This window comes from Protobothrops mucrosquamatus, unplaced genomic scaffold, assembly GCF_001527695.2.
Source record: "Protobothrops mucrosquamatus isolate PMUCROS unplaced genomic scaffold, P.Mucros_1.0 scaffold267, whole genome shotgun sequence".
Taxonomy (NCBI): domain Eukaryota; kingdom Metazoa; phylum Chordata; class Lepidosauria; order Squamata; family Viperidae; genus Protobothrops; species Protobothrops mucrosquamatus.
The window spans coordinates 336,704-364,306 of record NW_015386612.1 but is presented as its reverse complement, the minus strand read 5'-3'; the positions used below and the strand labels follow the sequence as shown (position 1 = coordinate 364,306).

Below are 27,603 nucleotides of genomic sequence, written 5' to 3'. Positions count from 1 at the left end.
ATAGCCATATTTTATGGTATTGCTACATTTTGGGAACTTGAAATTTGATAATGCAGCCTTTAAGAAGCACACATGAATAAATAAAAACTTACATCATCTGGTATACCTAAAGTTCAGCTTCCAGTAAGTTTCCATCTGCCTAGAAATATTATAAACGCTTAGTGTTAATAAAATGTCTTATCACTTAATTTTGAATTGGGTGTTAACAGATGAATTAATTCTTCATAGCTGCAAAATAAAAGGCACAACATTTTGAGCTCCGTTAAAGGCTTACATTTTTACATTTAATCAGAAAGTACTTTTTCTACTAATATATGTATATTTCTCTTGGTGTGTATCAGCCCAATTTCAAAAACCACGTTCACACTGAATACTCACCTACTTAGAAAACCAATTGTGTTCGGCTTGTTATATTTTAATAGGGCTACTGTATTAAACCCGGATAAACGTTGCAAAATCATGTCGGACCAATTGCGACCCCATGGACAACATTCCTCCAGGCCTTCCTGTCCTCTACCATCTTCTGGAGTCCATTTAAGCTCACACCTACTGCTTCAGTGACTCCATCCAGCCACCTCATTCTCTGTCGTCCCTTTCTTCTATTGCCCTCAATCTTTCCCAGCATTAGGCTCTTCTCCAGTGAGTCCTTCCTTCTCATTAGGTGGCCAAAGTATTTGAGGGCTTGGATTTTATTTACTCCAGACAGTGGCCGTCCCAATTTATACAGGACCTAAGGCTTCGCTCCCCTGGCAAATGTCATTATAACAAGATATTTTTAAGCAACACAATAAACGGTATTTTTTTTTAAAAAAACGCTACAATCTCAGTGTTTCTCAACCTTGACAATTTTAAGGCATGTGGACTTCAACTCCCAGAATTCCACAGCCAGCATTGCTGGCTGCGGAATTCTGGGAGTTGAAGTCCACATGCCTTAAAATTGTCAAGGTTGAGAAACACTGCGCTACATGGACCAACCTTACTATATTTCTGTTGCATACTAACACTTTAAGGTAAATCTGCACGGCCACGAGATTGCAAGGGTTAACTTCCAACGGTCATTCGGATTCTTGCAACCCAGATCTTGCAATTCGACTTAATTTCGGCAGAACATGCAGGTCTAAAGATTTAGTTGGCTACGCTCATAAGCTACTGCGGGATACCCGCGAACGACTTCACTTCAAAGGCCCTGCGAACCACAGAAGGGTAGGGTCTAAACAGGTCAGCGTTAGGCGCGAGGCAACCAAGATGACTTCCGCATTCGTTCCGCGGTCTCTACGACAGTACCTTCACAGATCGCAGCAACGCTCAAGATGGCACCTCGACAAAGCCGCCCCTCAACCGCCACGCTTAAGATGGTGACGTTTCCTCTGCGATTCCCGCGCCGCGCCTCTCAATTGACGCGAGAGCTGCCGGCCCGTCGTGATGGAGCCGGGCGGCGGCGGCGGCGGTCCGGGCTTGCTCATTGTCAATAACAAACAACGGAGCGGAGGACTTGGACTCACCACCACGACGCCCCCGCCACTGGCGGGAGGGAAGGGCCGGGAGCCTAATCGTAACCAGCGTAAAGACTCGGAGGTTAGGCGGAGCGAGCGGACGGGCGGGTGGGGAGGCGGCACGGACTTGCCCACCCGCCTTTTGGGGATGATGCCAGGGCGCCGGTAGCTGCCCTCCCCGCCGCCGGAGTGGCTTGATTTGGCGGTGGCCTCTGAGTCGCTAAGGGCGAACGGGATCGGTTGGAGAGTCCTCGTTCTGTTCGCGGGCGTGGGTTTTTTATCATCAGTTCTCCGCCTCTCTTTCCAAGGCCCCTCAGCCGCCTCCGCACGAGTTTTGCCTTTCTTCGCTCAGACGAAAGGCTTGACCAGGTAGCCCAGGGGTAGTCAACCTTGGCTCTTTTATGACTCGTGGACTTCAACTCCCAGAATTCCTGAGCCAGCATAGCTGGCTCAGGAATTCTGGGAGTTGAAGTCCACGAGTCATAAAAGAGCCAAGGTTGACTACCCCTGAGGTAGCCCCTAGAACAGGGTTCTCAAAGCCGGGCAACTTTCAGATGAGCGGACTTCCAATTCCCAGAATGCCAAGGTTGGAAAACACCGCACTAGAGTTTTGTTTGTCAGGCTGACCTGCTTCAATACAGTACAGAGCTCTTCCTTAAAAAAAAAAGAAAAAGAAAGAAAGCTCTATCTTCATTATCTAAATCAGTGTTTCTCAACCTGGGCAACTTTAAGATGGATGGACTTCAACTCCCAGAATTCCCCAGCCAGCAAAGCTGGCTGGGGAATTCTGGGAGTTGAAGTCCATCCATCTTAAAGTTGCCCAGGTTGAGAAACACTGATCTAAATAACAGAATGTCAAGAATTTGTAGTTATATCATAAATAATATTGTACTGAAATGACAATGTATCAAGATGCATAACAACACACTAAAAAAAGGGGGGGGAATACAATGAAAAAAATAGCTCTCCCCTCAGTCTCTGGGTACGAATAATTTACAAGGGGAGGGGGGGTGAAGAATGAAAGTCTTCATCTGGAAATAGCCTATTAAAATTAGTGGGTTTGGTTTTGAGGATAGAGTAGCACCGTAGAGCCTGCAGAGGATGTTTGTTCTGGCAAGCCTAAATGGGGCATAAGTGACTGAGCAAAGTAGCAAATCACCATGGGGGAGAGTAAAAAATAAAGACTGGAGGTTTTTGGGTTTTGAGCTGTGCTCCACTCCTAGTGAAAGTACTCGTTTTTGTACATATGAGTTACCATGGTAACAGTGAAGCTATATGTGGAAGGTTTTAGTTTTCTTTAATTTTAAAAAAAAAATAACCAGCTGTAGAAAACAATTGAGTTAAGCTTCTTCTTCCAGGGCTATTCAGAATCACCAGATTTTGAGTTTGAATATGCAGATGCCGACAAGTGGACCGCTGAGCTCTCAGGTAAAGCAGGAATTGCTTGAGTTCCTTTGCTTATATCCATATAACACAAAAGTTAAAGCAGTTGCTGTAATTTGTAGTGCTCAATAGGCTTCAGATTCAAAGTGAACAAGGTTAGGCATGCTTGTAAGCAGCTGTCAGCAACTGAGTAAACCAAGCATTATTTCCTGAATCATGGTGCAGCTCAGAGTGACTGACAGGTGCAGCAGGAATGTGCTCGTTCACTCCTTTGAACCTGAAATGCAATGTAGCCTATTAATTTCCACTGCCAGCTTCACGTTACTAGTTAATTTTGCATAATTTTTTATGAGGACCGCTTTATAAAGTTTTGGCGAAGAAGTAGCATTCACATGAAAGTTTTCATTTGTCATTTCTTTTGTACAGGTAATCCTCAACTTACAACTGGTTGCTTAATCACCACCAAAGTTACGACAGACTTTAAAAAAAGTTACTTACAACCCATCCTCAAAGTTATGACTGCTACAGTCTCCATGGTCACATAATCACATTTTGGGCACTTAGCAATCTGCTTGTATTTATGACTGATTGCAGCATCCCATGGTCACATGATGTGATCTGCATGATTTTTTTGCCATTTTCCAGCAAAAGCCCATTGAATATGCTGGATTTGCATAATGACCACATGATTCCTTTAACAACTATGTAATTCATTTAAAGATCAATCGCTTTACGATTGTTGGAAAACCAGTTGTAATACTGAATCTGGTGCCTTGATCTATAACTATAGCAGCCACAGCCTAATTCTGGGCTTCTTTGTGATTGTAAGTCAAGGACTACCTGTGTGGTTTAAGTTGTATAAACTGTCAAGTCCCTTATCTTCTTTGTTTTTCAACTTCAGCAAAGGCTCTTAATCACCACTGCTAAATGTTTCTGTTTCTCAATATTAGTCAACTTTCTAAATAGTGGTCAGTTTGTCAATATTCTGTGATACCTTGTGAATTGCTGGTGGGAGATCATCCGAACAGGTTCCTCTTTAACCCCATGCTGTTTGGGGAATCCCCATAACTTCATTAAGATTGTCTTCTCAGTAAAAGAAAAGATTTCTACCATACTATTTTGAATTTTGAATATTATTTTATAGTACTTCCATAAAAGGGAAATATAAACAGTACACAGTTAAGAATTAGTTCTGAATATCTAAACTGTTATTAAAATTTGGCTGTTAACCAACATGTGAAGACCTTATTTAAAATCTGTTTTCAAATAATCTTTGAAAAGAATAATCTTCTTTTCCTGCTTGCTTGTCGGGTGTTGAACAGAGTTGTCTGGGATGATGTACCCTACCTGAGCCTAATTAAGCTTGGTAAAACTAAACTTTGACAGCAGTTCAAGATGGCAAGTTATCTTTGAAGCTAAACTCTTAAAATGGATAGACTTGATATAAAATGAACTGCCAAGAGTCCCTTCTATTTGAAATAAATGTCTAGTGTTATAAAGTAATGAGCTTTTGTTCCCTCTTTGCAGAACTGTACAGTTATACTGAAGGTCCTGAATTCCAACTCAATAGAAAATGCTTTGAGGAAGATTTTAGGCTGCATGGTAAGACTAATTACTTTTCACTCCTTGAAATGTCCTGTAGGCTTAGTCTATATATGCTGTATTTGAAATGGGATGAAATAACAGAAGGTTGATTATTTTAGTATCAAGTATATTTTTTTCATTTTCATGAATCTTTCACTTTATTTTAACAAAATCTTAATACATTTGTGTTTTAAATAAATCATAACAAGCTCCAAAATTTGGAGAATTCAGTGAGATAAATAAATAGATAAATAAAATGGCTGTACCAGCATGGAATGCTTATTGTGATTTGTGTGTGTGTGTGAAAAGGATTGGTATTTCTAAAGCTGAACTATCAACTTGTACAGATTTTTGTGATCTGTAATATTTAGGGTGGGATAGAAGTTTCTTGCTTGTTTTGATTTGATGTTAAAACTTTGCAATAATATGAATGGCATATTCATTAGCTTGATAATGTAAAATTAGATCAGGTCAGATCTTGGATGAACTGGCTTCATAGCTTTTGCCCATGTTTACTCATTATAAATTTTGTTGATAGCACTAAAAATAGTCTAGCCGAAGGTTTAACAACATAAGCTCTTATAATACCATAAAATGAAATCTGAAGCTGTCCAAAATTAAAATAAAAATCTAATTTTATTAATTACAGTTGGCCAGAATCTTGTAAGGTCACAAAATTTCATAAATAAAATGTCGCAACATTTCATTAATGTTACATAAGCTTTTGAGATCTTGGAGGAAATAACTGAAAGCACGTAAGATTACAACCACTTTTTAAAGGCTATTGCACAACATTATATTTTCTATTGCTGCAAATAGTTACTTTTTTGAAGAAAGGGGTCAAAGCTGTGTTGTAATTTCAAATACCTTGTATTTCTAGTGTTGGATAAAAAGTGGACAGAACTGGACACTAAGCAACATCGTACTCATGCTATGAGACTTCTTGATGGCCTTGAGGTCACAGCTCGGGAGAAAAGGCTCAGGGTAGCTCGAGCCATCCTCTATGTTGCACAAGGTATGCTTGTATCTTTCAGAGAAACTGCTTAGGCTTAAATACCTACCAATTATGATATTTTAGAAGAATTTTTTTCACACCAATATTTCCTTTCAATAATAATAAAGAAATGCTAACAAAAATCAGCAAAACCTATTTATTGGTATTTACCCTAAATATAAAAGAATTTATACTACCATTCAGCATAATAACAGAATTACTCGACCAATTTCATTTTTATTCACAGATGTTAGAACTGGATTCTAGAAATACAGTCTAAATAAGCCTAAAGTAGTGAAAATTGATCTTTGTGCCTCAACTTTGGGTGCAAAAAGACCCTTCAATTTTTGTATGTAAAACTCTATGTGATTTCTAGTTAATTATATAATAATTAACCTAGATGCATTATCTTGCTTTAATCTCAACATAGGTTCATCTGTATATTGTCCATGGGGAGTCAGTATAATGAAAACTTCTCAACCCTCATGTTTTATTACCTAATTCTATAACCAATTTCCAGTTTGGTCCTAGAAATGGTTTGAAATGGCTGGGATTCCACATACTTTTGGAAAATTGATACCATAACTTCTGTGTTAATATTATTTTACATTTCTTTTATTATTTGAATGTTGTAGTTTCTCTGCTCTTCAGTGTGATCTAACAAGGGCAAGCTTTCGTGAAATGAATCATATTTTTATTTCAGGCACATTTGATGAGTGTAGTTCAGAAGCTGAGGTTCAGTTTTGGATGCGATACAACATTTTTCTTCTGCTTGAAGTTGGGACATTTAACGCTTTGGTGGAGCTTTTGAACATGGAAATTGAGTGAGTTTCATGTTACGACACTTATGAAGGAAACAGATGCCAAACTTAACCTGTTATCTATTCATCCAGTTTTATCTATTTCATAGAAAATTACTTATTTGAAACAATATTCAGAGTATAATTTTTAAAAATGTACCATGTTTCCCCGAAAATAAGACCTGGTCTTATATATATATATTTTTGCCTACAAAAGAGGCAGTAGGTCTTACTTTCAGGGATGTTTTATTTTTTTCCTGACAATTGCCTCACCTCGTGGTGGCGGCATCAACAGCCCTGTCCAGCAGGAGCCCGCGTGGCCACTGGCTTACTTCTGTGACTGCATAGCTCACCACACGGTGCCACCACCATGAAGCAAAGCGGGGGGGGGAGCTGCTCCAAGCACCCCATAAGTGCCCAAACACTTTTTGCCCAGAGGGAGACTGGCCATTGCTTGTCTAATATCCAATGTGATGTTAGTTTCAGAAGGTGGTGTGATCTAGTAAGCAGAAATTTCTTTCTCTTTTTCTAGCAACAGTGCTGCCTGTAGCAGTGCAGTGAGGAAGCCTGCTATCTCCCTGGCTGACAGCACGGATTTGAGGTGAGTAATTGCCTATCAGTATGCGCTATCAATAAACGGAGATTTCTTTTTGTTATAATAACTTGTATTGGTAGAAATATTTTACCTTTTTTGCTCCATGTTGGATTGATATATTCTTATTAATAAAAACTGATTTTCAACTTGACATAACGTATTGCATGCCTTTATTGGGGCAGTGAAGAGGAGAAATAGAATAAGGTCAGATGCTGATAGAACATGCTTAAGGTGAATATTGTATAGTATGATACGTCAATATCTCCCTCCTCATCTGTGGATTCACTATGACTTTATAACAGTTCAGTCTCCCAGAAGATGCTGCAAAGCTTTAAATCACACAGCTTAGTGAATTCTACTCCTGAGCCCCATTTTTATAGGCATAGAATCTCCCCAAACCACCAAATATAAGTGGTGTTATTTTCCTAGCATTCTTGGTGGGAAACCAACAGAAATAGTTGTGTTTAACCCTCCAACATTCTTTATATAGCTCACACACTTAATGTTAAATTTTTTGCCACTATTTAGATAAAAAGAATGGGTCAAATTCAAGCTGTGACTTCTTCAGAGACATTGTTACATCCATTGTAGCCATCTGTCAGCCACTGCCCATTTAAAAAGGCAATCTGGTTTTTTTAAAACAAACCCTACCACTAGGTTTGCATAGGAGCCTTTTCTGCAAAGAGTGTATTTTTCTTAGAAAAGCATAGGTTGCTAAGCAACAGCAATCCTCAAAATAATGACATGACCAAAAATAAAATGTTTAGCTATTACCATCAAATTGGTTATTTCAAATGCAACATCTTTTTGCCTCAGTATATCATCCATAGAAACCTTATAAGGGAGGGCTCATTTACTTACTGTTTTGTAAAGTAGTTTTCAGTGAAGCAAACAGTGATGTCAGGAATTTCTCCTTCTAACCTGTTCAGTCTTTGATTGCAGGGTGCTTCTGAACATTATGTACCTTATTTTGGAGACTGTCCGTCAGGACTGTGAAGGAGATAAGCCTGAATGGAAGACAATGAGACAGACCTTCAGAGCTGAGCTAGGTATGTCTTCTCTTGTTCATGATTCAGAATTTAGCTAATTAAGTAGCATTTGCTCAAAAAGATAGGATTATTTTGCTGTAAGAAAAAAACCATGCTAATATGAGAAAGAACTTTTTTTTTCTTTTGTGCTAATCGGTGCTGCCAGATAGTCAGAGTCAGCATCCTCATATTGTTAATACGACAGGTGTTTATTCCTAAGATCTCAGCAGATGATTGCTTCTAATACATCTCTCCTTTTCCATTGCCCTACACAGTCACTATCATTGTTGCCTACCCTGCTTGTCTCAGCCTCCTCCCCCCCTCCCCCACCAGGCATTCTTCTCATTTGGACTGTGTGCAGAGAAAAAGCCATTTATTACCTCAAAGCTTCTCTCCCTCCTCCTCCCTAATAGGATTTCAGGAGAGTATGTACAAAATTTAATTGGTAGTTTTCAAGAGGAAAGTCCCAGGAAATTTTGATCCCCCTTCAGACATCATTGAAGCTTCAATACTGAGGCTACTATTACTATACTACTAGTATATCCAGAACACCTTTAAAGACTGCCCAATATACAGCGTAGTCTTACATATGCCTTCTCACAGATCAGTGTTATTGAGTTAGGGGAGATTTACTACAGGTAAGCATGTTTAATGTGCAGCAGAATCTGGGCTTTAACCTTCTTGAACAATTATCTAAGGAAATTTAGCTAAACACCATAGCCTATTTCTCATATCAATCTAAACCATTGCTTGCTAACTGTCAATTATTTATTTAATAAATAAAATAACTGTTATTTGTTGAATAAACTATAGCTGGCGGATAAAATAATGCACTGAACCAGAATCAGACCATCATAGCTTTGCACAATATGTGAAGCCAGTCCGTATGGCTTTTTTTAAAAATCTGGCTTGCTTTTAATCCTAATTTTCTTATGAGGAGCTGAGGTCCAGATTTGCATATGTAGCATAGAAGCATCCAATTCTGAGTTTTGGTGTTAGCGTCTATCTTCCTGTGGAACAATATTTCACACATTTGAGAACAGAGTGAAGAAAGCAGATAAGGAGACATGTTTTTCCACGAGGCCTTGATTCATTCCAGTCCCCAGGATTATTGTGTCCACTGTAGTGGGCAAGATGGGGAAAGTAGTATAGTGATGATGCAAGTCCCACTCTCTTCTATATGCAAAACCACCTCCCACATATAGCTGCTGCTGCTGCATGCTCTCATAAATCAAGAATAAGGATAGCAGGATGAACCCTAATGCATGAAGAATGATTACATTAATTACATTATTGGAGTTAAATGAATGCCATCATTCCAAATATGAATTTATTATTTAACTGGACTAAACCATGTTCAAGAACACAGAATGAGCAGAAAATTATTATGAAAAAATAGGGCAAATCAACTGGAAGCTTTATTGGGTTGACAGTAGAAAATGATGTTTAAATACGTAATGAAAAAATTCAAGGGTTTCATGTAACCAACACATTGCTTTTCAGGGGCCCCTCTATATAACAACGAGCCATTTTCTGTGATGCTTTTTGGCATGGTGACCAAATTCTGCAGTGGCCATGCTCCACACTTTCCTATGAAGAAAGTTTTGCTGCTGCTCTGGAAGACTGTCCTGGTAAGAGACTCCTGTTACCAAATATGTGATGCCTTAACAGGTTGCTTCTAATACAGAATCTAAACTGGATCACACAGATTGGTTTGTTGTTTATTGTTTACATAAAGGATTTTTTTGGGCCACCCAACTCTGAAAAATGTGACTCTTAAATGGCATGCAATAATAAAAACAAAATTACTATGTCCCCAATGACAAAAACAACCAATTTGTTAATAGCTTTAGAATGGTGATTGGCACAATGCTAAACTGATGGCAATATTGTACTATAAAGTTAAGGAACATACTTAGGTCTGAAATTCTAATCCCCACCATGAGCACAAAACTAGCAGTCACTTTCTCTCAACTGTAGAAAGGATGCAAGGGCAAACCATTTCTGGAAAACATTGCCAAAGAAATTGCAGGGACTTGTTCAGGCAGTCTCTGGGAATCTAACATATTTGAATGGAAGAAAAAAAAACAAAAACACCTTCCTTCTTAGCTCTCCATAGCCACCATGCTGGAACCTCTGATCTCTTCAGCAGTCTGCTGGAAAATGCTATCACACTGTTGCAAAAAACTTACCCATGTAATAGTTTTTATTTTCCAAACAATAATATATTTTTGCCAGACTGCTGGAGAGCTCTTTTCCATATTGTAGCTGAGCTGTTAAGGGCAGAGGGAAAGTCTCATTCCTTCATTATTGCTAAATATTTTATTTCAGCGGCTGCCTGCCTTTCCAGGAATTCTGCTCATTAACAGACAGAAAGCATACACTGTAATCTAAATCCTTGGGTGGGAGGTTCTTCCCATACAAGATTCTTTAAAAGTTAATTGGAAAGGGGATTGTGAAGCAGATTGAGAATTAGCTACAGCTCTTTAGACAGAGAAGTTGGTTGTTCTGGAACCAGTTCTGAACAGATCAGCCCTTCCATTATTTCAGATTTTTAATTGTCTTCATATTTAGGAACACATAGTTATTTCTAAAATTGTCTAGAAAAATCAGAACACTGGGGACAATAAATTAATTTTAAGCGAATTACTACAATACGTAACTGAACTAGACTACGCATCATAAAAGTATTTTAGAATTACACAAAAAGTACAAAGCTCTTGACACTTCACTAGCTGACTGGCATCTGAGGAGTAAATTACAAGACCACAACTTCAGTATGTTTACTATCCTTTACAGTGTACCCTTGGAGGGTTTGAGGAGCTTCAGGATATGAAAGCAGAGAAACGAGAGATGCTGGGTCTTCCCCCACTTCCTGAGGATAGCATAAAAGTGATCCGCAACATGAGAGCTGCATCACCTCCAGCATCGGCTTCAGATTTGATTGAGCAGCAGCAGAAACGGGGTCGACGGGAACACAAGGTGAACTTTAGAACTGTAGGATTTAGTAACTTCTGGGGGAGGTATGGTGAACTGAAAGACTTCTGCAAGCTTTTGCAGAGCCAACAACCACAGCATAGACGAAGAAGCTCCCTCTGGATAAGGAGAGGATGGGAGATCATCCACTTACGCTCCAGATGGCTGCTTCTCATGAGGAGACCACAGGATAGTGTTTTTGTGCCTAGAGATGTCAGGATCAGTCATCTTGCTCATAACTGCAGTAGAACCTTATAGACAACACTGAAATCTGACTATTTTAATAGATAATCTCTGAAATTATCTGTTAAGGCTGTTAAGAGTTCTTCAGAATAACAGGATTGAAGGCTTCATCATGTGAGTTTATCGTCCACTCTGAACAAAAGAAATATTAATTACAAACTTAAGAACTGAAAGAATTTGAAATAAATAGCAAAAAGCTAAAGATTTTTTTTTATCAAATTAAGAAAGTTATACATGGACTGAGAGTCCATATAAATTTGGAATATTGATTTTTTACTATAAGATTTTAGAATTAAATATAAAAAATAAACAGCTTTTTAAGGGAAACTGACTTATTTGGCTCTCTTGGCAATTGCATGTCATCACAAAACATAGTGATGATTTTAGAAACTGGATATTAGAGGGGACTAAAAATTTAAGCAGAAAAAAACACACACAAGGCTTATGTCAATTAATAATGGGACTTACAAAATGATACAAAACATAACATCAAAAGTAGTAAAGGAGATTTTTGAAGAATGGAGCCAGAGATTAATAACTACAATATCAACACTGTCAGTAATAATGTCTGCTTACATTACAAAAGATAATGAAGGTATGACAGATGTAGAACAAATTTTATCTTAGCAAACTACAAAAAGTACAGAATGTGGAAGTACAACTGACAGACCAAGAGAACAATTTGGAAAAGTACATTTTCCTGGATATGCAAAGGAAACTAAGCATGTTGAAGCAATGGGATAAAGAAGACTTGAAAAGAAACCAAGTCCTACAACACTTTTTGATTGAATAAAAGATTAAGACTGTTAGAAATAAAAGGAAGGAATATAAAGTTGGTTTATTTGATCAAGGTTAAAAATAAGACTTTTTTTTTAAATGTCTTGGCAATCTTTTATGGGTTTTTTTGCTGACACTGGGATTGAAAATTTGATATTTTATGGATTATAGATAAGGGACTTGATATGGGATAAATATCTGTTTAACCTTACAGGAGATGAAGAGTTATTAAATTTATTTACACTTGTGATGAAGGATGGAAGTCACTTCTTTATGTATTTTTTTATCTTTTCTTTTTTTCCTGCACTTTTTATTCTTTCTATCTGTTCTTCTTCTCTAATTTAGTTTATATTAATTTTTATTGTTGTAATTATAATTCTTAATAAAATTATATTAAAAAGAACCAGAGGGTTCAGTAGTAGAAACAAAATAGGGTTGAGGCACAGGTGAGCTATCCAGCCTCTCATTGAATGTTTGTTCTTCCAGGCTCTTATTAAACAGGATAATCTAGATGCGTTCAATGAACGGGATCCTTACAAAGCTGATGATTCCCGAGAAGATGAAGAGGAGAACGATGAAGACAATAGTCTCGAGGGGGAGACATTTCCTCTTGAGAGAGACGAAGTGATGCCTCCTCCTGTGCAGCACCCTCCAACTGACCGACTAACATGTCCAAAAGGTTTGCCTTGGGCACCCAAAGTCAGGTCAGTGCCTAGCCAGGATTGTTGAAGTGAAGAAAACCCTTTTTTAAGTTTAAAGATCAGCTTCTTGAGCTTTAGATGATGAGAATAGGCTGTGTATTACAGTGCCAGTCTTTATAGTTGGTGATTTGGGGGGATGCTTGAATTGTGCAGTATTCATTTCCTATTGTACTTCCAGGAGACTTGATTAGCATAATCTAGATGCATGGCTACATGGTGAACAAAACATACCAGCAATTTTACAGATTTTAGGAGTATGAAAGATCGCTATAGGATCTCTCAATCACAATCTTCAATCAGGAAAACAAATAGCACCAAAGGCTGTTTAAAGATATTTGAAAGTACTATAAACAACAGAGCTATTGCGATATATGCAGTGTCTGTTGCTTTCAATGAATTAAAGGGATGGGTAATTATAGTAAGAAGGATATATGTGTTATGTACAACTGATCTTGGATATGGAGTTGGAAATATGTCTAAAGCCAGTATTGGCTAGTCCCCCACAATGGATTCCTGCTTAGACAAGTCTCTAAAGCACCAGGGACCGGTTCCATGTAGAGAGGTTTTTCCACAGACCAGAGGGGGCGTGGTTTCATATACCGCCTGCATTCCGCAGATGGGGCTTCGCTTGTTTGCACAGACCGGTTTCTGGCATGCCACAGACCGGTGCCAGTCCTTGGACTGGGGATTGGGGATCCCTGCTCTAAAAGTTTGATTGAATGTTGATTTGGTTTCTTTTCTGTAGGGAAAAAGATATTGAGATGTTTCTGGAATCTAGTCGAAGCAAATTTATTGGCTATACCTTGGGGAGGTGAGTTAAAGCAGCTTCATTTGTATGTTGGCCATTAAACTAAACTAATTGTTTTTACTGGGGCTGGAAGAGTGTGACTGGCCCACAGTCGTGCACCTTGCCTTGTGCCTAAAGTGGGACTAGATCCCATAGTCTCCTGGTTTCTAGGCTTGTGTTTTTAACAGCTGCATCAAACTGACTCTCATAATTCTGTTAAGAGAGATTTAAATATATTAACAAAATATGAATGTGTGTGTGTGTTTGTGTAGCCCCTTTATAGTTTCTTTCCATTTTATTTAGGTCTGAAATTTATCAGAATGTTATATTTTTTTTCTTACATAATATACTGGGTTGAACGCATGTCTTTCTGCAGAGCCATTGATTTTAAGACTCCTATGTGCAAAGTTACCAAAATAACCATATATATTTTTTACATTATCAGCTGATTTTTTCAAATTTTCTTTTTCTCTTTAGCGACACCAATACCGTAGTGGGATTGCCAAGACCAATTCATGAGAGCATCAAAACTTTAAAATTGGTGAGTTTCTCATTGCCCATGTTTTTCATTTTGAGCTTTAGACAACATTTCACAGAGAACTGATTTTCAGTTTTATACTATCTGTTGCTGTTGCTGCTTTCTGAGACAGTGTTTGGCAGTTCAGTCAATTCAGGCTTGTGAAGTAAATTTCCTGTGTCTTGTTACTTTGTAGCACAAGTATACATCTATTGCAGAAATTCAAGTTCAGATGGAAGAGGAATATCTGCGTTCTCCCTTGTCAGGGGTAAGTGTCCTGGGAAGAATGCCTAGTATTGAAGAAAGGCATCTGTATGAAAAAAAGAATGATGGGGAAGAAAATATATCTGTTGTAGAATTGGACTTGTCATTGACTCTGTTGTCTGCAGATGCTTTGTGTGACCTAGGCCCTTCATTTTTTATGTGTTTTATCATTTTTTATGTGTTTTATCATTTATTCCTCCTTCCCCTTGCATTCATGCAAGATAAGAGCCAGTGGTGGCACAGTGATTAGAATGCAGTATTGCAGGTTAATTCTGCCGCCTGCTAGCAATTCGATCCTCACCGGCTCAAGGTTGACTCAGCCTTCCATCCTTCCAGGGTCAGTAAAATGAGGAACCAGATCGTTGGGGTCTGACTCTGTAAAACGCTTAGAGAGGGCTGTAAAACACTGTGAAGCGGTACATAAGTCTAAGTGCTATTGCTAGTGCTATAATCTGAAAAATGACCGAGAAATGATTAAAAAGCATTTCTTCCCTTCATCAAACAAGAATTTCCGCAGAACTCAGTATCTCCCATGAACACCAGTAGCTGTTGTTTGTATGTCAAGATGCTCTGTTGTTGTTGTCTGCCTTGGAAAACACTTTTGGGGTAAAGTGATGCTTTGTCTTTGTTCCGATATAAAATGAAATGTTCAAAATATGCTGGTTGACTTTGAATTATGAGTGAACAACATGTTGCAATCGTCTGCTTGTGTTAACAGGGAGAAGAGGAGGTTGAGCAAGTTCCAGCTGAAATCTTATACCAGGGTCTTCTTCCTAGCCTGCCTCAGTACATGGTGAGTTGAAGTCTGTTTGGATGCATATTCTCTTTTAAAGAGTTTCTGTCTCTGTTTCTTAATTATGTTGCACTCTCTCCCCATCATTTTCATGTGGCAGAAATTAGCTCCTTCCTTTAGCATTGTATAGATTCCTGTCTTGATAAAACATATCTTTGCGATACATTTTTTTATTTTCTGAAGCTTCAGGTTAATTTTCTGCCATCACTGGTATCTAGGAACTCCCTTCTTATCCATGTATACGTCAGAAAGTCTTTGCTACAACATTTGACTATGATTTTTAGATTGCCTTGCTGAAGATTCTGCTTGCTGCAGCACCCACCTCCAAAGCCAAGACTGATTCCATCAACATCCTTGCCGATGTTTTGCCAGAGGAGATGCCGTAAGTCTTAGTCCTAAGCCAGAAGCAAGCGGTGTATGTAATGGATGACGATAGAAGATCCCAAACAGATAGCGATGTCATTATTTCTGATTTAGAGTTTTACTGATTTAGAATTTTGGTGTCACTTCACGTGTAAGTTCAAAATGGCTTGCCAAGTTAGTCAGCATTACATAGTAATACTATAGTTAGTGCTATTACATTGCTATCCCCCCCCCCAAAGAACCACATTTTAGAAAGATTCAAAGGAGGGAGGTGAACATATTAAATAAAACTAAAAGCTGAGTTAAAGAGGAAGCATGTTTGAAGCTAAAAATAGAGACACCAAGTGTTCCTTCCTTGAATGGGAGTTCTGGTGTTGTCTTACAAACTGACCAACTATGTTCGGAAAGTGGTAGGGTATATAGCAGATTTCTATTGTGAAATGCATCGGGCTGGTAGAATCATAGACTGGATTTTCATTTAACCTATTGTCAAAAAAAAGGCTTTGCAGTATCTAGAAACAAATAATAGCTGAACCATAATTTAAATTAAAGTCTGCCTATGATATATGTTCTATTACATTTAATATGTACTATTACATTTAACATAGTTAATACTGCTGCTCTGGTTTCCAGAACAACTGTGTTACAGAGTATGAAGCTGGGCGTTGATGTGAATAGGCATAAAGAGATAATTGTTAAAGCTATTTCTGCTGTTCTGCTGCTGCTGCTCAAGCATTTTAAACTGAATCATGTATATCAAGTAAGTATGTACTGGTGTGAGCTAGTATCACTGGAAATGGGATGAGGTAGTGGAAGAATTTGCTTCTCTAACATACTCTGTACTATTTTTCTTCGCTAGTTTGAATACATGGCTCAGCATCTAGTGTTTGCCAACTGCATTCCACTTATATTGAAGTTCTTCAATCAGAACATTATGTCATACATCACAGCAAAGAATAGGTAGGTGGGAATGATGAGCACTGCGTATGTAAAAAGAGTATGTGTATGGTACTAAATATATAGCCCTTAAAATAATAGGTCATCCACCAGGTTTTTGCTTTCAGGCAGAAACATAGAATAGAGACTCCTGTGGAGAGATGGGTGGCAAATAAATTAAATAAATAAATAAATAAATAATATGCTAATGAGAAAGACCTGCTGAAGAAATGTCAGTAGTAAATAGCTTAGAGATGTGTTGAACAAAAAAATCGAACTATGATTGAGAGAGAAATGGAAATTAACTTTATTAATCTCCACAAATACTCTTCATAATTGTCCAGACGTTATGAATGATGCCTACTTTCCCAATCCTCTACAGGAGAAATTATTTCTGCTTTCCAATAAGAACTGCAGAGTATTCTAGCAGGTATTAGCGTATACAAAGCCAATTTAATATCAGTAGAACATACTAATTTTCTTTAACCATAAAATTGATATTTTTCTTTACTTTGTTGCACACCAGTTGATATGTTCTGATTCTGCCAGCATTGGATCACACAGTCCTTAACTTGTTAACTTTCCTCATCTTACTTCACTTGCAATTCACTCCGGCATTCTTATGTTTCAGCATTTCTGTTTTGGATTATCCATATTGTGTGGTACATGAACTACCAGAGTTGACTGCAGAAAGTTTGGTAAGCAAAACTGCCTATAATTTTACTTTGATAGTCACATGCCAAAAACCAGACACAGAAATACCATTACCATTGCTGGCTCTTGCTAAGTCTTCTGTTTTGGTAATACTACTAATTTTTGCTTTCCCTTACAGGAAGCTGGAGACAATAATCAGTTTTGCTGGAGGAACCTGTTTTCTTGCATTAATCTTCTTAGGATACTAAATAAGTTAACAAAGTGGAAACACTCTAGAACCATGGTAAGCTGGAATATTTCCATATGTTTATATATCACTATATAGATTTGATGTGTGTGATGTTCTGGACACTATTGGGTGTTTACCACAATGCATACAGTTGATGACAGAGGCAACAATGTAACCTTAGGTAACTGATCTGCTACTTTACCTTTCCAGATGCTGGTAGTTTTCAAGTCTGCTCCCATTCTAAAGAGAGCCCTGAAAGTGAAGCAAGCCATGATGCAACTCTATGTACTGAAACTTCTCAAAGTGCAGACAAAGTACCTGGGACGTCAGTGGAGGAAAAGCAACATGAAAACTATGTCCGCAATCTACCAAAAAGTGCGACATCGGCTCAATGATGACTGGGCTTATGGCAATGGTATATATCTTGTTTCTCATTTCCTCTACACACACACACCCAGCCTCACTGTAAACCTTTTAGGAATGCTGATTTGTTGGTAGCAGTCCATGTCCCTCCTTTAGAAGACTTTTCTTCTAAATGAGGTGTAATGATATATTGTTTTCTGAATGGACATACTTTGCTAAGACAAAGTATAGCTTTGTCAATAACTTTATGTTCAGATCATCACAGCTTTGGGTAAGGTGCTATTAATCAATGAAAATCAATTTTGCAGTTAAGTTACTTATGAAGAGCAAAATTTAAAAGCCCATGTAGGTCATATAGTTGGTTGCCAGGGAGCCAGATGTTTAGATTGGATTTGGCACTTTTACCCACCTATCAAGTCTTTCCCAAGGACCCGGGATAGATAAATGTTATCGTTTGATGGTATTGAAGATACTGTTGCAAGATGTAAGTCATTTCAAGTAATTTTTATCAATCCCTATGGTGTTCCAGTGGTGCTACAGATGTTTTGGGATTGCATTCAATTATTGGTACTATCTTTGCTTTCTTTTGCCACTGTTATTTTACTTGTATTTTGCCATTTTCTCCAGTTCTTTCTTTTCAATTCTGCTGTCTCTAGATATTTTCATGTTCATTAACCAGACTTTTTTGTCTTTTTTATTAACATTTGTTAAATCTGAGGTGTTATATGGCAGATGCTTGTCTGTTTGAATTCTTAAGTCCCAGAGCACTTTAGCATTTTCATTTGCTATTACTTTGTCTATTGTCTAGTGGTCCCACCAGTTGTTGCTTGCAGATATCCCAGTGCTACTTTGTCATGCCATTGTTTGTAGTCGGTCTGTGTGATCTTCTTGCAGCAGCAACTATTATTGTTGTTGAAAAATGGTGGCATGCTACATACAGTATGAGATGTCATAAATAAGGAAATGTGCATTTTATCCCTAGTAATAATATTTCGTGAGTATCTTTAGTGTTGGAAGTCTTTTAAATAAATAATATTGGGAGCCTATATGATAGCATTTTGGAACTCTTCTATCAATAATATTTAGTTGTGATCAGCAAGAAACTGTAATGAAAGAACCTCTACAGGTAATTCTCAATTTATAACCACAATTGTCACTGGAATTTCCATCTAAAATTATTACCATCATAAACTGAGTTAGACACAATTTTACAACAATTTTTACAGCGGTCATTAAGCAATCACTACAATGGTTAAGCAAATCACATGGCCATTGAATGAATCATGTGGTCATTAAGTGAATCCAGTTTCCCTAATGGGCATTTTTGCCAGAAATTGGCAAAAAAAGGTTGCAAATTATGATCATGTGTGATCACAGGAAGCTGCAACCAGTCATAAATGCAAAGCAATTGCCACGCACCAAATTGCGATCACATCATTGTGGAAGTGATTCAGTGGTCATAAGTGCAAATACAGGTCGTAAGCCACTTTTTCTGAGGTTGTTGTAACTTTGAACTCTTGTTAAATGGTTGTAAGTCGAGGGCTACATGTATTTAGGCTATGAGTCTGTGTTGTAAATACTGTTGATGCTTTGATGACTGGTGTACAGGTCTGAAAATATCTAACGCTTCTTAAATGTATTCTTCATGGAAATGGACAAAAAGCTGGAGCTTCAAATACAGAAGCATAGACTACTACAACTAGGTTAACTAGTAGAGGAACTGGGACAAAGCGCTATTCCAAAGGATCATATTCTGGGAGAGCTCTACTTTCACAATGCAGCATATCGGTGATAGATACACCTCTTCCCCATAGAATAGTATTTAATTACAGGGGGCCACATAGCAGACACTAAAAAAATGAACATGATTAAAGTTGTAATTTATCATTCCACAATACTCATAGTCTTCAACTTAAAACCATTCATTTAGTGACCATACAAAGTTACAATGGCACTGAAAAAAGTGACTTATGACTCGTTTTCACACTTAGACAATTGCAGCATTCCCATAGTCACATGATCCAAATATGGGCGTTTGGCAACCGGCATGTATTTATGACAGATGCACTGTCCTATGGTCATAGGATCACTATATGTAACCTTCCCAGCTGACTTCTGACAAAGTCAATGGGGAGGGAGGTCAAATTCACTTAATAACTGCAGTTATTCACTTAACTGGCAAAAAGGTCATAAAATGGGGTGCAGCTGCCTTAACTGTCTTGCTTAGCAATGGAAATTCGGTGCTTAATTTTGTTCATAAGTCAAGGACTACCTGTACGGAATGAAAAGATTCAGCTCCGAGAAAACCTGTCTTTTACAAATTATTTAGAGAGAAATCCTACAGTACTCTGTCATGTCAATCTTTTTCAGTTACATTGTGTTTGAAAGTTAGTATACTTATTCTTGGTGTTTGAAAGTTAGTGTGCTTATTCCTGGTCTTCTTTCAGTTGAAGATCCAAAAGGAGAAAGGAATAATTGCAGTAGCTTTCATTCCAGTTTTTCTGGACTTTTCCTCTTCTATCACTCACATAAGCCACCTTTGACAGGCTTGTAACCCACTGCTGCATCTCAGCTGAGCTGTTTAGGGACAATTTGAGTTGTATGTGATTGTGTCACTCTTATTCACCGAATGGCTGAGTTTTCTTGATGAGCTATCTGAACATTTCTAAAGTGGCAGTGTAGCTGTTTTCAGTGAACCGCATTCATTGATTGTCTGCCTCATGACCTCCACAGATCTGGATGCACGTCCATGGGACTTCCAAGCTGAGGAGTGTGCTCTGCGGGCCAGTATAGAACGCTTCAACTCTCGACGCTATGACCGGGCACATAGCAACCCTGATTTTCTACCTGTTGACAACTGTTTGCAAAGTGTGTTGGGCCAGCGGGTGGAACTGCCTGAAGATTTCCAAATGAATTATGACTTGTGGCTAGAAAGGGAAGTTTTTTCTAGACCGATCTGCTGGGAGGAGTTGCTGCAATGATGATTTATAAAAGGAAAACCTTTCAAGACACAGAGCTAATACATGTGCCCAAAGATAATGTTCCCGATCTTCAGTCAACCAGGCATAGAGGAGATAAAATTGTTTTGTAACTTATAACCAGCCGTTTTTCCTTTTTCCTCCAGGTGGCAGCATGTAACTGACAATGGCTTTCCTACATCTTTGGGGCTGCTTTGGTTATTGATTGCTAAATAAGTATAGAGTGGCAGCACAGCTTGATCTGGGCCTCTTGTGGCAAAATATCAGTATCAGTGCCAATACTGCTGTTCACTAGTCATGGCCAACTATTCTGTTCCAAAATTAAAATGGCAGCTTTTTTAGCTATGTCCGCTATCCTTGTCCCAGAATGGCAAAGTAACATCATTTTCTTACTAGCTTCTAAGAGGAAAAAGTGAATTCCTAGTTGTGTAGATGGGAAGAGAAAAGGACAGAAAGCTATCTAGTGCATAAGGATACAGTTTGATTAACAGGAATAGAAACTGGAAATAAGATGTGTTATATACAGTAGTAGTGCCACAAAATTCTCAGCTTCTGGGACAAAGTTGGGTGTGAAAGTCTATAGTGCGTAAGCACTAATCCAGGTTTATCTCAGTTTTGAAAGAGAAAAAGCAGGAAAAGAGAAAAACTATTTTGAACACGGATGTTTTCCCAACTCGTGCCTCAGATTGAATCAAACTTTAGATGAGTCACACTCAGCATTATTGAGATTGATAAATACTATTGAATATTAATATCTCTTTTGTTCCGTTTTGAGAGAGAGAAAAAATATTGCTTTCATGTTTCCTAAACATCTTTTTTCCTGTTGTAATTGTCTGAAATCTGAAAGATTTTCAAACGAGTTTTCAGCACAGGTGCAGATGCCTATGCAGCTTCCTCAGTTTGGCTATGCATGATATATTCATTCTCAGTTTCCTCAATCTAATCTTGCAGAGCCAGACAGCTCTGTCCTCTGTGGATGCTCCACTTCAATCTAATTCTAGCAAAGAGAAGTAGGTGTGTTATTTCCGTTGCTGTATTATATGGTGCAGGTTCTGAGTCCCTGCTAGCTATATTGGGAATCAGATGGAAGAAAAGGCATCTACTCAAAGAAGGTGTTAATTGGGTGGATGACACCTGTTTCCTAGGAGATAATATTTCCCGTACTAATAGACTAAACAGCTATAGCTTCAGTTTGGATTTAGTTATATTTGTGAGTGTGTGGTTATATTTATGAACAGGAGCAAACAAAATACTGCTCTCTGTATGCCATGCTGGTTTTCTAGATCGTTTTGTAACCTGGTAATAAGCTTGGATTGCAATCCTAAAATGATTTACTTGGAAATAAGGCCCAACAAAATTAATATGACTTCCAAATAAATATGTTTAGGACTGGAGTTGCATTAAAAGGCTACTACAAAACCAGAAGTGCTTTCCATTTATTCTGGTTTACATATACCCAAACCTTCCTGTATGGTTAACTGAGGTGTGATTGAAATGGTAGAATGTTGTAGAAAGAATAATAGGAACCAAAGGATATTTTATCTATTTAAGAGTAAGAATTAAATTTAGCAAATCTTTAGGACACTTCAAACAAAATCATGCAGGAAGCTAATGTAAGGGTTGTGTTATAACAGTAGCTAGAGATTTCTAACTTTTTTCAATTAAAGTATCCTTTTGCTTACCTCAACATTGTGAATAGTATAATGGTGATATACAATTACATGAAAAAGCAACAGACATTAAAACAGCAAAATACCTCTTATTTTATGATCAATGCTTGCTTACATTAGAGGCTTATTAATATTTCCTGGATTTTTCTACACAATGAAAACTATGGGCTGGAGAAAGTGGGTATAACCTAATAGAGGAACAAATTAATGTAGGAATTGTTATTTCAAATGTCATCCCTTCTTGCTGCCGCACTGAAATCTTTAGAACATCAATAGGCAATCCTTCCATAGCCATCTGATGAAAAGCATAAATGTGATGATAACCATTTTCTTGTATCTGCATTTGCAAAGAGCTGCTACTCATAAAGGTCATGCTTGTCTCTGGCAGTTCTCCAGCTGAGATGGCAAATAAATGTGTTTGGTAGAGCCAGAGCCCTATCTCTTTCCTAAGTCATCGTAAGAAGGATGGACCTACCATGTAGTCTGTTAGCATGAAATAGGATATTTTTCCCTGCTTAGTTGTAGATAGCACTAGTTTGCTACCCATCTGAGGTGGACTAAAATTGATTGCCCTATGTTTCTTGCCGGTTAGTAACCCAGCTTCTACACATTCTTGTTTTTCTGCCTCTGGGATAATATTCCCCTGTGGTAACTTCGTTTATGCCTAAAATCCTACAGGTTTTGCCAGAAAGATATGTGTCATTTCTTGCTTTGCCTTGATGGCCATTGGTTTCATGAAGTTAGGAAGTGAAATGAACAGCTGGGAGGCTGTTGCATCTTGACAGTTCACGCTGTTGACTTTGCCTGCTTTCCACCTAATTACATTTTTTTACAGGTAGATAGAGTTGGGGTGAGGGATTGTTTATTTTTCCAGTGTATAATGTAAATAGATGGAAGTTAAATGCATATTTTAATACGGTTTCAATTGTGCTTGGTTCAAACATTTTGCTACAGAAATTTTGGGAAACGAACAGTTCTTTGGCATTCTAGTGTATTTGGTTTAACTGTAAAAAAATAGTTTTGTCTCATTTCTGATGATGATACTTTAAATTCTTGATGATACTCAAGCAGATAATACTTTAAATTCTTTCAGTCCTGATCTTAGGGGTTGTTTTTTTCTGTTTCTTTTGTCAGTACTTATTTATTGTTGACTAGTCCTCGTAGCTAATGGGGCCAATTGGAAAATAAGCAAGTTGCAGCCTTGATAACTAATATAGAGTGGGGTGAAGTGGGAGATAACCTGTCTTTCTCAAAACATGTTTTGAGAAATCTGATTGATGTGGTACCAAACCAGAAGTGGTTGTGGGATCTCTGCATTATCATAACTATTGATAATTTTGAAAGAGGTTTTTCATCCAAGTATAGAAGGAATTGTGCATTTCAGTTTATTTATTCTTTTCCATCTTTCCGTTAAAAGCTGAACATGCTTAATAAATCATAATACATTTTGAGGGAATCTCTTACCTGAAATGGTGGATTAACACTCACCAGGATAGTTGTTCTAATAGTACAGAAGTCTCTCTGGATGACTTACACAGTTTAGAAAATGTGTTTTAACAACCTGTATTACATTTGCACACAAAGTTTTGTTTTTACTTGAAACAAGGGTTATCTTCATAACTATAAGGACAAACACTTCATGTTGGAAGTGAGTCAGTTTTACTGAGCAAGATGTATTGGTAGCTTTCTATAAAAAGCCAAATGTGATAATCTGGATAAAATTCAGGAAAGGCCACTTCAAATGGTTCACACTTCCTACATGTTCTTTTTTTCTTCAGATTCTTGGTAGTGATGACTTTTTGACACATACATAAGTTTATCTTATTATAATTGGAATTCAGGATGTAATTTTGGCCTGAGAATGTTGGTCTGTCAGACAAAAGAAAAACTCTTATGATAAAAATTTATCTAGTCCCACTAAGTGCAATCTTTCCTTAACTTAGCCAGAGATTCACAATCTGAAGCCCTGGCTTTGCAGGTAGCTTAAGAGCTAATTAAAAATTATTACCAAATTGTAATGTCCATTTGGGGGAATAGGCAGAACTAAAATTATCAGTTTTTTTCTTGGCCCAGAGAGCAGTTCTCTGGCAGGCCAGTTTGTGCAGTCCTGACTTAAAGCAACTTATCTCTACAAGTCAAGCAAGACTTATTGTCCCACACAAGAACACAGTATGCCAGTAAATGCAGGAATGATTTCTGGGTAAAGGGAATGAGTTGACTTCAAAGCTAGAATTTACAATATCTATATTATATACGTTACCATTCTTTCTCACCCACTCAGGTTTGGGGACATTCTTTCATAACTCTTGTCATTCATTAATCATGCAGATATGTGGAACTGGGCCTTTCTTCTATGTGAAGATGAGATCTATATCCAGTAAACTGGAGTGGAACGTGTAAGCGTTTTAGTGGGGTGGAATTGGTTAGAGTGAGAATTATCTGAGCTGTTCTTTCTGCATGTTGTTACTGTGTGTAGTGTAAATATCAATCATGAGAAGGCCTGCAGAATCATTGTTCTTATGGCTAGAATTTTGAAGGAGTTCCTGTGGAAGAGACAGATTCCACAGTCTGCTTCAGTGTACATTTTGGTACAAGAGCAAAAGACAATGTCCAGTCTTCTAAATCTGGAAGGGGAGGGAACTGGTTCGTGCTTCTTTAGGGTAATACGGTAGATCTATGCTAGTGTGGGAGAGCTGTTTGGAGAATCCTTTGTCCCTTTCTTCAGAGAATCCATTTAAATAGATTAAATTGACAAAGGTGTCAGTTGGTGGAGAATGGCCAGATAGCTCTACCTTTATCTCTCGAGATGAGGGAATACTGCACAAAAGGTGATACATTTTGTAGGGTAAGACTTTAGCAGTGTGTGAAAAGACATTTTCTTTCATTGTGTTTAAGCCTACCAAGCATTTTGGATGCGGCTGCTTAAAATCTCCGAATATTTTCTTTAATTCTGTGGGAATAGAAAATACCTTTTGCTCTTTTATTTTTCAGATATATATATATATATAATAAATTATGTATGGCTTTAATATATTTTGGAAATCCCTTATTTTCCCATGTTTTTCCTTCCTTGAAAACTTTAACCAAGGCATAATTTGTCATTTTTTTTACATTTAAAGAGTGTATGGAATCCGTATGCCATGTGCAAAACATTTTGCCTGAGGAAAAGCCTCTCTTTCTGCTGCCTTATTTTCTTATCTTATTTTCTCCTTTTCCTCCTCTTCCTCAGCCACAGGCTCAGGTTTCAAGAGCCACTTCACTAGGCAATTTGGCTTCCTAATTATAGCAATCATGGTGCCACTTCTGCTTTGATTCTGTAATTACACTCTGGCTTATTTTCAATCCAATTGAGAGAAACAATTGAGTAGTAAATTTCTAGGAATGTACGCCACCAATTACCATTGGCCAAACTTAAAAAAGATAACCCTAAACAGGATTTCTTTTATAACTGGTGTTGAGAAATAAAATGGAAAAAAAAATCAGCGTTGTGTTCACTTGGGTTAAGTATTGCAATTTACATCTGCATTATCCCTGAACATCCCTGAATAAAAGAAGGTAGCAATATCAGGCTCTTTGGGGTGGGGGTTGTGTACAGTTTCCTTGTTTTATTCACGATATTTTATGGATGGTACAAATAGCTTTTTCTTCTATTGGTAATTCATATTTTTCTGTGGGCTTCCTTCCCATCTTTTTCTCTACTGAATACATTCTATTAAGAGCTGGCCAGACTAGAAATGAAGAGAATGTGAATTCTATTCCTTTATGCATGAAATTGACTGGGTGACTTTCGGACCATTATGTACACAGTTTTATGTTCTAAAAAAAAAATCAATAAATACAAATCAAACAAAAAGGAACAATCCAGAATTTCTTTATTGTGGCTGTTGGGGTTTGGCCACCTGGAATCACTCTAAATGATGTTCATATACAGGGCTAAGCCAGGGCTGCTTCTGAACAAGCTATGGGGCTTGGTGTTCATATAATATAACTAACAGATTATATGCACATTCATTTATTGTGTTTAGATAGAGGTGCATGACCTAAAGTCTTAGGGTTCCTTGGAATCCCATTAAATTCCATTAAAATTACTACTAAATTGTAAATGTTTATGACATAATTGGAAAATTGTTAAATATACATAAACATGCTAATTGTAATTTCAGTTAAATGTAAATGAAATCAGAATTTGTCCTGGCTGCACATACTACTTGGTCTTGCCTCCCTCAGTTTTTGGTGCATAACCCTATCCCAGTGATGGCGAACCTTTTAGAGACCGAGTGCCCAAACTGCAACCCAAAACCCACTTATGTATCATCGGGTGCCGGGTGGGCGTGGCCCACTGGACAGGTGTGGCCCATTGGGTGGGCGTGGCTGTGGTGGTAACAGCAGACTGGGTGGGACTAAACAGTTCAATCAATTTCAATTTTGCGAGATCTTTTTTTTTCCTGCAAGAAATTGAAATTGATTGAACCTTTTTTTTTTTTTGCAAACAGCAGCGGAGGCCTAAAGTGAAAAGATTTTATAATATTCAGCTGAAGGCCTAGGACTGGGGTGATGGCGTGCGTGCCCACAGAGAGGGCTCTGCGTGCCACCTGTGGCACGCATGCCATAGGTTCACCACCACGGCCCTATCCTATCAGTCAAAACCCAAGTCAATGTAATAGGTTTTTACTTGTTATGCACCCAAAACTATGTAACAGCTCAAAAGAAGTTGGGAATCCTGCTCTCAGCTGAACACAAACTTTGCTGATTTACCACTGTGTAGGAGTACCCATTGTGTTTTGCTTTTCTGAAAATGTCAATAACGGCAAAGCTAAAGTTACATTAGACAGTGAGCCTATGGGAACTAAAAGAAAACAGTCTGATACTTTATGATCAAATTAAAAGTATCTCCACTGCACCTTCTCTTATACGTTCATTATTTATATTCATTTATTTAAAGAATTTTCATTTATTCTTTTTATAATGCTTTAGTCAGGTATCGGGGTTTACTTTTATTATATCCTTAATAGCTTTGTTCATATACTTTAAAGGGGAATATGATCCACTTGGATTTTGAAAATTTATACGTTTATAAATTCAGAATCATGTCAATTAAGCAAAATCACTATCATTTGCTTTTTCTCTGCCCTTTCTTGCTGTTAATTTTTAGTCAAGGACTGTCTTTGGAGCCTATCAAGCAAAGCACTGTTGATTATAGTGGGGAAAAAAGTAATGTCCATTCCAAATGTCTGGAAGGAGATGCTCTCTCTGGGTCAGAAGGATTCAGAAGAAATAAATGTCCCTGAAAGCCAGCAAACCTTGCTTTTTCAAGGCCAAGTACTATAAGGAGAGACAAATTATCAACCAATTCTATTGGTCCTGAATCCATCCTATACTAGGTAAGGGAGCACCTATCCAACATTGATGAATACAAATCACTGGGACCCGACAGGCTACATCCCAGAGTTCTGAAGGAGCTGGCAGATGTTATCT

At 37.8% G+C, this 27,603-nt stretch overlaps 1 protein-coding gene across 1 annotated transcript; it reads left to right on the top strand.

Annotated features, from left to right (window-relative positions):
- Window positions 1-1,422: 1,422 nt before the first annotated feature.
- Window positions 1,423-21,840, top strand: STRIP1 (striatin interacting protein 1). Its single transcript, XM_015814603.1, has 21 exons — window positions 1,423-1,575; window positions 2,852-2,921; window positions 4,404-4,478; window positions 5,341-5,475; window positions 6,158-6,278; window positions 6,787-6,855; window positions 7,792-7,898; window positions 9,381-9,508; window positions 10,677-10,859; window positions 12,360-12,577; window positions 13,320-13,385; window positions 13,839-13,902; window positions 14,075-14,146; window positions 14,861-14,935; window positions 15,220-15,317; window positions 15,932-16,058; window positions 16,158-16,258; window positions 16,866-16,932; window positions 17,067-17,171; window positions 17,328-17,532; window positions 20,214-21,840. The coding sequence occupies exons 1-21, from the start codon at window positions 1,423-1,425 to the stop codon at window positions 20,459-20,461; spliced, it is 2,487 nt and encodes an 828-aa protein (XP_015670089.1). The 3' UTR covers window positions 20,462-21,840.
- The last annotated feature ends 5,763 nt before the right edge of the window (window positions 21,841-27,603 follow it).

What these genes read in the sequence shown, in the direction of transcription:
- STRIP1 (XM_015814603.1), top strand. Translation starts at nt 1,423, where the DNA reads ATGGAGCCGGGCGGCGGCGGCGGCGGTCCGGGCTTGCTCATTGTCAAT. An exon ending in CATCCTCTATGTTGCACAAG is followed by an intron (nt 5,476 to 6,157) that starts GTATGCTTGTAT and finishes TTTTTATTTCAG; the next exon opens with GCACATTTGATGAGTGTAGT. An exon ending in TGACTGGGCTTATGGCAATG is followed by an intron (nt 17,533 to 20,213) that starts GTATATATCTTG and finishes TGACCTCCACAG; the next exon opens with ATCTGGATGCACGTCCATGG.